Genomic DNA, 10,722 nt, shown 5'->3' on the forward strand with positions numbered 1-10,722 from the left:
AACGTTGGCATTCCAAGAATGGATCTGAACACGGAGAAAACCCGCGAAACGCAAGATTGTCACATAGGTAACACCCGTGAAAGCCTCAAGAATATTAATTTGTAATACTCTCTTTTTAAATATTTTAATTAACAAAATTAAAAACTTTATCTACTTTTTATAATAATAAAATATATACAGAAAATATATATTTAAGTAAGTTGAGTTTGTAAGATTAATTGTGGAATATTTGGCCCAACAAGCGCGACATCGGTGTTGACTGAAATATTTTTTATAACTAAAAATCCGTAAACAAAAACAAAAGCAACTTGAATATTAAAGTTAAAAAATACACTAATAACTTAATAACATTAATAATTCGGCACACCATGATTGTTGTACTGAATATGTGCCGCTATTCTCCTAAAGTAAGCCGAAAGAACAGTTTACAAAACTGGGAAATTACAAAAAGGTATTGTATAAATTGGATTCTGAATCGCTTTTATATATAATACAATAAAAAAGTTTATGTGATAGAAATATACCTAAGGGAGCAAAACAGAAAGACCAAAAAACAGAAGACTCTACTGGGCGGAACTAAAATATAACGTGAAGTAAGTGGAAACAATTGTTTTAATGTAACCGACGAATGTGTTATTAATGTTTCCTAGTCCCACGGAATTCACTCGTAACATTAATTAATCATCGGTGTGCTACCGTTGCTATGATCAAGTGCAAGTAATATTTGGGTAGCGAGTAATAACTAAATATCAACATATATTCACATTATCAATTACGCACAAATCACGTCCGCGTGATTTATTTTATCGTTTTGTCAATTTGCGAGGTGTTATCACACCGGAAGATAATGCATCCTCCATTACATCATGGGGGTGTAATGTTTAAATCCAGAATGCAGCAAATTGTACACGTTCATGACGCTGTACAATTACTGTTTCGTCTCTTCGTGACCACCGAAATTATTTGAAATGCAAACTCACATGGGAGAAGTTTGTGTACACTGCATACGCGGACGTTCTACTGTGTTGTAATATGTCGCGTTTGCCGTCATTCCTGCATCAGCTTTTCGTTGCGTTTATTTCGATTATGAAATGTCTTTCATCGACATCTTATTCAGAGCTATAAACAAAATTGTATAATATGCTTTAAAAATCATGTTACAATAATAAGGAATTATTTGAGACAATTTTCAAAATAAAATTAATAAAAGTTTAATTGAATTTAATTTTTTTATCATGAATGCGCTATTTTAATAGAATTTACTTTTTAGAAAATAATATGAAAAATATATAATTTGAATGTTGCCTTAAAATAGATTTTTCCAAAACAAATAGATATATCTAGTAAAGATTTTAATCTCAAAACATATTTACTATTAAAAATATTTTTAATATTTAAAGGTTTGTTAAATATTTTGCTGATAAACTTTTAAATAAAATCTATAAATACAGTTTATTTAAATAAAAGTACATTATTTATTTATTTTTATAAAATTTAATTAGGTAAATTTCTTTTATTTTCTATATCCTATATGAATATCTGATCTGTATTAATCTTATTATTATTATGCCATATATTTCTGATAAAATTTCTTTCTTTTTTATAAGATTTTACTAATGGAGAAATATTAACATTATGATATAATAGACTCTTTTAAGTCAATTAAATTGACGTATAATTCAGCATAAACGATACTTCTTTTGGAAAATAGAGAGAGAGAGATTCAAAATTTTATTTTTTAAATAAGCGTGACTTTACTCACATGCGTATAATAGAATTCATATGTCAGTATAATAAGTTTAATAATTAGAGATTGAGTGTTACAAAAATACTGTCAAATCGTAAAAAGTAATCGAAAAAGATGAATTCGACTATCAGAGCAATTCAGTTCTTATCGAATAATCTCTTTGCTGTTTGCGCTCTTTCTCTCATTCCCTCTTTCTTTTTCTTTTTATCCCCTCCCCCTCTCTCTATCTCTCACTTTTTCTCTTTTTCTTTTTCTTTCTCTGTGTAAAATAAAATTAATTACGCTAATAAAAAAATCAATGGATGAAAATGGATAAAAATGTAAAAATGTATAGTATAATTTTTCTTATAGGGCTAATAAAGAAAAATATACACTACACAACAAAATTATCGCAACAAAATTTTTCATCGAAATTTTGCTATTTTTCATATGCCCATAACTCGGTCAATTTTCATCGTATCAAGACGATTTTGTTTTCATTTTGTAGGTAATTATCTGTACTTTAAGAAAAACTTGATGCGCGCGCGGGAAATTACGTGCAAGTCGATGCCGCATCTCCATGTTTTGATAAGGCCCAAGTATTTTTTTTCTTAAAAAATTTGATTGTTTGATGCGCTACCTGGATCGCCCCGATTTTTTTTCGAAAATATCACATAGACGATTGTAAAGTGCACTTTTCAACAAACAATTTGAAAAAAAATTCGAGTCTACGATTTTTTTTAACTGAGTAATGATGATTTTTTTTGACCGAGTAATACCATTTTGAAGTTATTCGGGCGTTTTTAACGAATATCGCGATAGAGTCAAATGCCGAAACCTCATTATAGGGAAGGATCCGTATTGAACATTAATTTTATTATGCAGAGTAAGTACTAATAAAAAAATACAGAAAAGCACAGGATATTTTATTTTCTTACTAAAAATTACGTAACTTGGAGAGGCCTCCTGCTAATCTGCAAGAGCTTGAAAGAGTTCTACATGAAATCTGGCACGAGATACCTCAAGATTCAATCAGAGCATGCATTAATATGCAAGAACATTTAGGAGAGGTTATCCGACGCCGAGGTGGCAATACACGGTATTGAATGCCTCTAACACTTGACCGCTCTGGCATTAGGTAAATAGGGTTTGGACTCAGAAAATACTGTGGAAGTGATGAGCCATGGGGTCCCTAATTTGACAAATGGTTTACATAATCGGCCTTTTACAGGGCCAAAATGATGCGTAAAGTCCGACCAGCAACCTCCTCGCGGTACGTATCGGGTAATGCTAATGCTGGCGGTATTCGTTAAAAACGCCCGAATAACTTCAAAATGGTATTATTCGGTCAAAAAAAATCGTAGAGACTCGAATTTTTTTTCAAATTGTTTGTTGAAAAGTGCACTTTACAATGGTCTATGTGGTATTTTCGAAAAAAAATCGGGGCGATCCAGGTAGCGCGTCAAACAATCAAATTTTTTAAGAAAAAAAATGCTTGGGCTTTATTAAAACATGGAGATGCGGCATCGACTTGCACCTAATTTCGCGCATCAAGTTTTTCTTAAAGTATAAATAATTACTTACAAAATGAAAAAAAATCGTCTTGATACGATGAAAATTGACCGAGTTATGCGCATTTGAAAAATAGCAAAATTTCGATGAAAAATTTTGTTGCGATAATTTTGTTGCGTAGTGTAGTTTTAATGTTAACCGAGAGAATAAAACATTCAACCGAGCAAAGATAAATGATAATAGATAAATATTCTATTAGTCTATATCATTTTTGAAAATTCAAAGTTCCTTATTTTCATAATCTGGCAATCATAAAGAACGATTCAATTTGGTGATAACACGATCTCGAAGTATCGCTCTCTCGTGTGTTCGCCGTGTGTTTTCTATCTTTTTGGGCATCCCCGATGACCGTATCGATAGTCGTTGCGCAAAAAAAGCAAAAAAGTTGTACAAAGTGCATTTTAAGAGAAAATAAACAAACAATCGAAATTTTATCCAGATACTTGTAATATCATTTCTATTTTAAGAGATTTTTCCCTTGGGAATAACGAATTTTTTTGCATAGCGTTATTGATGGAAACATGAACGTTACACTGAACAGATTGTAATACTGAAAAATTGAGAAAAATATTTTTAAAGTAGAGATATTTTAAGAAAATATTGCAATTAGTTTACGTATGATTATAGATTAACAAAAACAGAGTTTAGAAATATTGAGAAAGTATTTTGAAATAATATGATATGTCTTATACTGTAACATCATTTTATTAACATTATTTTTACATAACTTTTATGCAATCAAAGAGGAGAAGATCTATGTGAAACTTTATAAATTTTAAATATGAAAAAAATTTACAGAAATTTAAAATAATGATATAGAAAAAAGTTGAGATGAAGTTATAAATAAAAATTTTAATTCATTGAAAAAAAATGTTGATATGCACTATTCATTTCAGAATTATCTTAGCTGTCAGGTGTGTACCTAATAATAAAATAATTGTTGAAATAATGTAAGAAAAAAATCAAACATTTCGTAATTGATCATTTGTTCGAATTCATTCAAATAATTTAGTAAAAACATGTTAAATTATGGCTTTTATTAATATTTTTCCATTTGTCTACATCTACGATGCATCCATCGTCAATTTGTGAATCAAGTTTCCATGAAGTGAAAAATAGCACTTTTATCTAATACACACGTCATTGATTATATCTCTCTTTTCCTATATTTGCTCTGCCCTTCTTTTTTTTCACCTTGCTTCTGAACTATTCTATTTCTCATTTCCGTGCGTTTCCTATTTTTCACTATGCATTTTCTCGTTTTCACTTCTTGTACAAACACTTTTTCGCATTGTCTCATTTACTTCCTCTCCTCCCTCTTTCTCTTATATTCATCTTTTCTTCTTCTCTCTCTCTCTCTCTCTCTCTCTCTCTCTCTCTGTATCTCTATGTCGCTCGTTCGCTCGCTCGCTCTTTCTTTTTCTCTTACAGCATTCTTTTCGCAACCTTTCGCCTTGCACTTTTTACTTTATCCTTCTTTTTTTCCTTTTTCTCTTTTTCGTCCCCTCACTTGGCGCTACCCTCTATCTTCATTGCAGCCTCTGAGCCATGAAACGCACGTAAGCAAAATGCCGCTGTACGAAGGCTCGAGCAATTAGTGAAGAAGGTAATTTATCAGGTAGTAATGCTCGGTTCTCCGAAGCGCCGTTGAAAGTAAAGAGGACGTCATTACTCATGCGTCCCAGCCGTAATCTTAATAACGGTTTTACCCACTGGTTAAACGAAGACTCGCGCGAAAATACTTGCTTCCCCTTTTTTTTTATTATCGCTCGCCTGCGTGGCCTGTTTCCGCCATTGCAATTTCAAGTCGCGTCGCATAATTACAGAATTAGAGTACACTCATATCGATCTGAAATTGATATTCAATCATGTCTTGATATGTGATTACGATTACAATTTTGAACACTTGATTCGAATTTGATTCTTTTATCATAATATATACATATACTGCTGCTATCCATAAACTTTTTACGAACAGTTGAATATTTTAATTAAATAATAAGTTAAATTAGATCATTTATTTGAATAATACAAATAAACATAAAATTGCTAAATCACCGATCGATCAGGATAATTCTTGGTATAACTTGGATATAACTTGGTATAACTTGATATAACTTGGATACTTATGGTTATCTGATTCTTATAATTATTGAATCATACTACTCTTAAAGTTCGCGCGTTCAAATGTGATACAACGGAAAATTCAACCGCCCCTAAGCGCGCGAATTTTAAGTAAATAAAGATCTAAAAATAACCTTATTGATTCATCAAAATAATTATGTAGGAAACTCAAATATGATGAGCAATGTTGAAAAAAATTTTGTCATTCTAGCAAACAATTTGAGCGTTCTACATAATAATTTTGATAGTTCAACAAAATTATTTTCAGGCTTACAGTATATCCAGAAATTTTTTAATACTTTAGAAAAATCATTCTTTTTGCGTAAAATCAATAGTTTGATATATATGTATGTTTACATCTCTATATTAAATAGAAAAACTGTGATAAACGTATCATCATCTTGAACACACGTGTAATAACGTCAAATTGTCGAAATAATAATGAAACATATGCTGTGTTGCAGAGGACAAGTACGAATGTATGGGGCAAATGGATGGGTGTGATGCATGGTGACGAAGTGGAATATGTCTTTGGGCATCCCTTGAATAAATCTTTGGAATACACCGACAATGAACGAGATCTGTCTTTGAGAATGATTCACTATTTCTCGCGATTTGCATATACGGGGTAAGTATTACGAATATTAGGTATTACGACGAAATGCCAAAGATTTATAGTTTCTGATATAGTAAATAATGATATAATATTAGAAGCAATAAATAAAAAAAAATTACGTTAATATTATAAGAAATGATCATATATTAAAAATTTACTGTAACTGTAACAGTAATAATAACATTATTATAATATTACTAGCTACATAATATATGTGTATAGTGGATCACAGAAAGATTGCAACACTTTTTTCAATAAGTTTCGAAACTCAGCTTTGTTCGTAGAGCGGTTTTGAACGTAACTGATTAGATTCATAAGTAAGAAGAACCAATCGCTTCAGTGAGTAGATTGCATTACGAAACCTATCGAAAAAAAGTATTGCAACCTTCCTGTGATCCACTAATATATGTATGTACAGTAGCAATAATAGCAGTAATATTCCCAACAAAATCACGGATATTATAAGAATGTATGGAAAGAATGATAGGATTAATTTTGTCAAGGACAATGCCAATGTCGCTTCATTGATGACTAATTTACAAGCACTAAGGCCACAAATCATGTAAATATAAAAGTAACTTAACATTGACAATGTCCGCTAGAAATTTCAATATCGATTTGATATAAACCATTGCCGATTTTGATGCATTTTTTGATACATTATATTGTATATAAAGAATCTAATCTTTAAATAAAAATATAATTAAATTTTCTCTTCAGTAATATTTCATTATAATCCGATAAAACTGTTGTATAGCTTATCGAAAGAGAGAAAATAAAAATAAAATAAAGTCAGTTTTTATTTGGATGGCCAATTTCTTGAAATAGAAAAAAATAGAAAAAAAGCTTAGAAAAATTTAATACAATTATTCTTTCAATGTATTATTTTCTTATAGGTTAAACTTTTATATATGTTTGATTAGAGAGTAGTGAGAAATTGTTTCTATTATGTTATTACATGTAGGATAAACTCCGAGATATTATGGCCATTTCCATAGAAATTACAACCTATGGTCATTTTTACCATATGCTATCTTACCTGAGTTCACCCTACAATATCACACATACATATATGCATTAATGTTCAAAATTAATTTCATGTTTATAATTTTATAAATTATTTTAATACATACTTTACATCACCATATATAAATTATTTCCCTTCACTCATTTGTATTATTAATATTACTTATATACAAATATTTAATTAGTTCATAAATATGTTAAATACTTAATCAAGATAACAAAATATTTAATAAAAATTGTACACGCTAATGTATCTAATGTAACATGAAATTATAAATGTAAGTGATACAACATGAATGCCAACATATAGAGGAGAATTTGTTGATGTGAAACAAAGTTAATTTAAATTCAAATTATAACTTGGAAAAGGAGTAAGTTCATCAGAAACTCGCTGCACATCCAAACTTAAATTTTCATTTGTCAACACGAAAATGTTAGTGTTACGTACTGAGCAGAAAATAATTTTTCCATAAATATAATCTTAAACATTTTTTAATAAAATAGTTTGAATTATTAACAGAATTTATGGCATTTTTCAAATTTTTATTCATTGAATTACGACAAACATACAGGAATCGATTTTTAAAATTTTTCAACGATATTTTTTAATAATTATATTTGAAAGCAAATATAGTATATGTATATTTCAATTTTTCTAATGAGAAATATTGTTATATTTATACATAAAATACTAATTTCGAAAAGATTGGCTTTGAAAACATAAAAAAATTATTCCGATTTATAATCTATCAAAACAGTTTAACTATATTATAGGTTTTCTATAATAAGCCATTATTTAAACTTTGAATCTTAAAGTAAAAAATAGATCAATCATGGTCGATTATTCTTCTCACATTCGACTGTAATTGATCAGTTTTTTAAAGTTGAGACTTAAAGTTTAGGTAATGTCTTATGGTAGAAGGCCCATATTATATATAGACATATTATGTCTTACATTCTAGCATTGTCTTATTTAGTCGAATATTAGGAAAAAGTATTCAAATTTATTAAAAATTGTTGATTAAAGAGATTATAAAATCAAACATTATAATCATATTCTCTGATTCTGTTTATGCATAAAATTAAATGTGAAGTAGAATTAATGTATCTCTAATTTTATAGTATGTAATACAATTCTTAATTTACACGTACATATGTATTAACATGAGATATTATCAAATATCTCGCATTATAAATTGCATTTTGCATGTTTTAAATTTAATTAAATCATAATAAAGTTTTATATAAATTATATATTGTAAATTTATTAATTATGCAGTATGAGAGGGACTACCCTCCAATGACCTTGACCTTGACATATGTTGTCAAGGTCATGACCCCGAGTGACCTTGAATAAATTTTAGCCGTCGCTCGTTGTTCCTTAAAAAGTTATTTAAACTTTCGTATAAAATGTCTCTCCGTCTATATATCAAGTTATAGCAAAAAAGAGAATTTTCTATACTTTTGCATGATAAATTTGATTTTAAAGTTTAAAGTTATTACAATGTATCGCTCTTTATGAATATAGGATTTGTTTTTTGCTTTGTTGTTTGCGACCAACAAAGTAGATTTCAAATATTGCCTTCACATGCAATATTTGAAATCTACTTTTTTTATTACAACATGGAGCATGAAAAATTAGTATTGAACGAATAGCATGAAAATATGTCAATTCAATTTTTAAAACTTTAAATTTTTTAAATCAATGTAAATGAAAAATACAGAGATCGTACATTTTTCATGGTAGTAATTTTTAAAAGATTCAATTATTAGATTGCTATATTTCAACTAAACTTCGTGAAGAGTTCATCTTTTCTCTTTTTCTTTTCACGTTGCTTTTCTTTTTTTTAAAATAAAATAAAGAAATTGCATCAGAAAATATTCGGCCGGATAATTGACCTATCAAATATCCGATATCACATTCTGTCCGGATATTAGATACTCGATATCCGGCAATTTTACGATCCGGTATATTCCTACTTTTTAATATATATTTCAGGATGCCAACAGTAACCGAAACTGAGTGGCCATCTTACACCAGGAACCATCCAAAGTATTTTATTTGGAACGCGGAAAAGAAGAATGCTTTTGGCAGAGGTCCTCGCACAACAGCCTGTGCATTTTGGAACGAATTCTTGCCGCGCCTAAAAGGTGTTCCTGGTACGTAAAAAATTTCCTCATATGAAAATAAAGGATCCTTTTATCCTCGCTGTAAATTGTACAGCCACCGACAAGATACTATTAAAGACTAACATTCTTACGAGAATTCGCGTCCCTGTTCAAGCTGTTCACTAAAATTTAAAATTGAAGTGATTAAGAGTAAGAAATTGATAATAAAGTATTAATTTTATGATTTATTAGTTTCATAGACATATGTACATACATGTACGTAAAATTCAATAATATTTGATGTTTATTTAAAACTGTGATTTTAATGTTATCATCCGGATTTGATTATCAATAGAGTTGATAATTATAGAGAAAAAAATTGTAATTTAATTTGTGACAATATATAAGATACTATAACATTATAAGTATGCATACTTATTTATAAAGCATTTTTATTCGTACAATTAAAAAATCATGAATTTAATAATGTATTAGTTAAAGATTTATGTTAATAATTGCACATGTTTATATCAATTGTCGACAATATCAGCATTCTTCGATTACTTCTTCGGGCCCTTTTTTTGTGAGGACGAAAATTTGGGGTTGACGGTCTTTAATAATATCTCGTCAACGGTACAGCATTGACTAAAAGTTCGACTCGTTGTATGTAAAATTGTGCTTACAATTAGCTAAGAATATAAGAGAGAGAAGTGCTCACTCTCTACCGCAGACTTCTATGAGTGCATTCAGTACAACCGCTCACTGAGCGCTCAGTAAGCGATGATTGCATCCTATTATAACACTAGACCACTAACTCATCCTTTTAACTGTTGCCAAAACGTATATACTACAATCTACATGGACCGAATAAGTACATTTGCATACTGCGCATATTTTCTATATATTTTTAAACCAATCACAGAAACGCTATCATCTGTTGGCATCTCTTTTCTGTATGTGATGGTTTTATTCTTTTACATAAGGAAAAGTGGGGAGTTAGGAGTCTAGTGTAGTAATAGAAGAAGTCTGTGCTCTTTACTTACAATTTTGAGTTCTTTGCAGATCCCACACCCGAAGCATGTAAAAGTGCAATGGCGTCGAGCGTTTCTGCCGGTGTCAGCAAACTGCGTAGTTCGTCAACAATTGCGTCCATCATCTTACTTCCGGTGCTGGTAGTATATAGATTTATATAAGCGATTCACCTCCATGTCGATAAATCCTTTTCACAGCTGGCAGGTACCTGACTGGGCAGAAAAGTTCCATCGGCGTTACCGTCCGACAAACAGGTCGTATAATGAGTGTTGTTTACGCTGTAAAGTCGCATTAGCGGTCGTCAACCATTCGTAGATCGATAGGTCGCCGTAAGACGTATGCTATCGTTGTATAGTCCGTCTTTATTGTGTCATTATGGCACCAACACTAGTAACACAGCGCGACGTTTGCGAATGATAATCAGAATGCTCCGCATCTTGGCGTGATGTATTCGCTGTTTCGAGATAGCCGTAGACTTAGGTATATGTCGCGATCCGCGATTGAAGACAAAAGATAC

General features: G+C 30.3%; 1 protein-coding gene across 1 annotated transcript in view; it reads left to right on the plus strand.

The window, feature by feature from the left end:
• Positions 1-10,388, plus strand: part of LOC108722683 (acetylcholinesterase 2) — a 77,238-nt gene extending 66,850 nt beyond the window's left edge. Inside the window, 3 exon segments of the mRNA XM_018447903.1 lie at positions 5,887-6,050; positions 9,064-9,224; positions 10,236-10,388. Coding sequence (XP_018303405.1) covers positions 5,887-6,050; positions 9,064-9,224; positions 10,236-10,366 — 456 coding nt within the window. The 3' untranslated portion in view covers positions 10,367-10,388.
• Positions 10,389-10,722: the final 334 nt, after the last annotated feature.

This window comes from Mycetomoellerius zeteki, unplaced genomic scaffold (genome assembly GCF_001594055.1).
Source record: "Mycetomoellerius zeteki isolate Tzet28-1 unplaced genomic scaffold, Tzet1.0 scaffold212, whole genome shotgun sequence".
NCBI lineage: Eukaryota > Metazoa > Arthropoda > Insecta > Hymenoptera > Formicidae > Mycetomoellerius > Mycetomoellerius zeteki.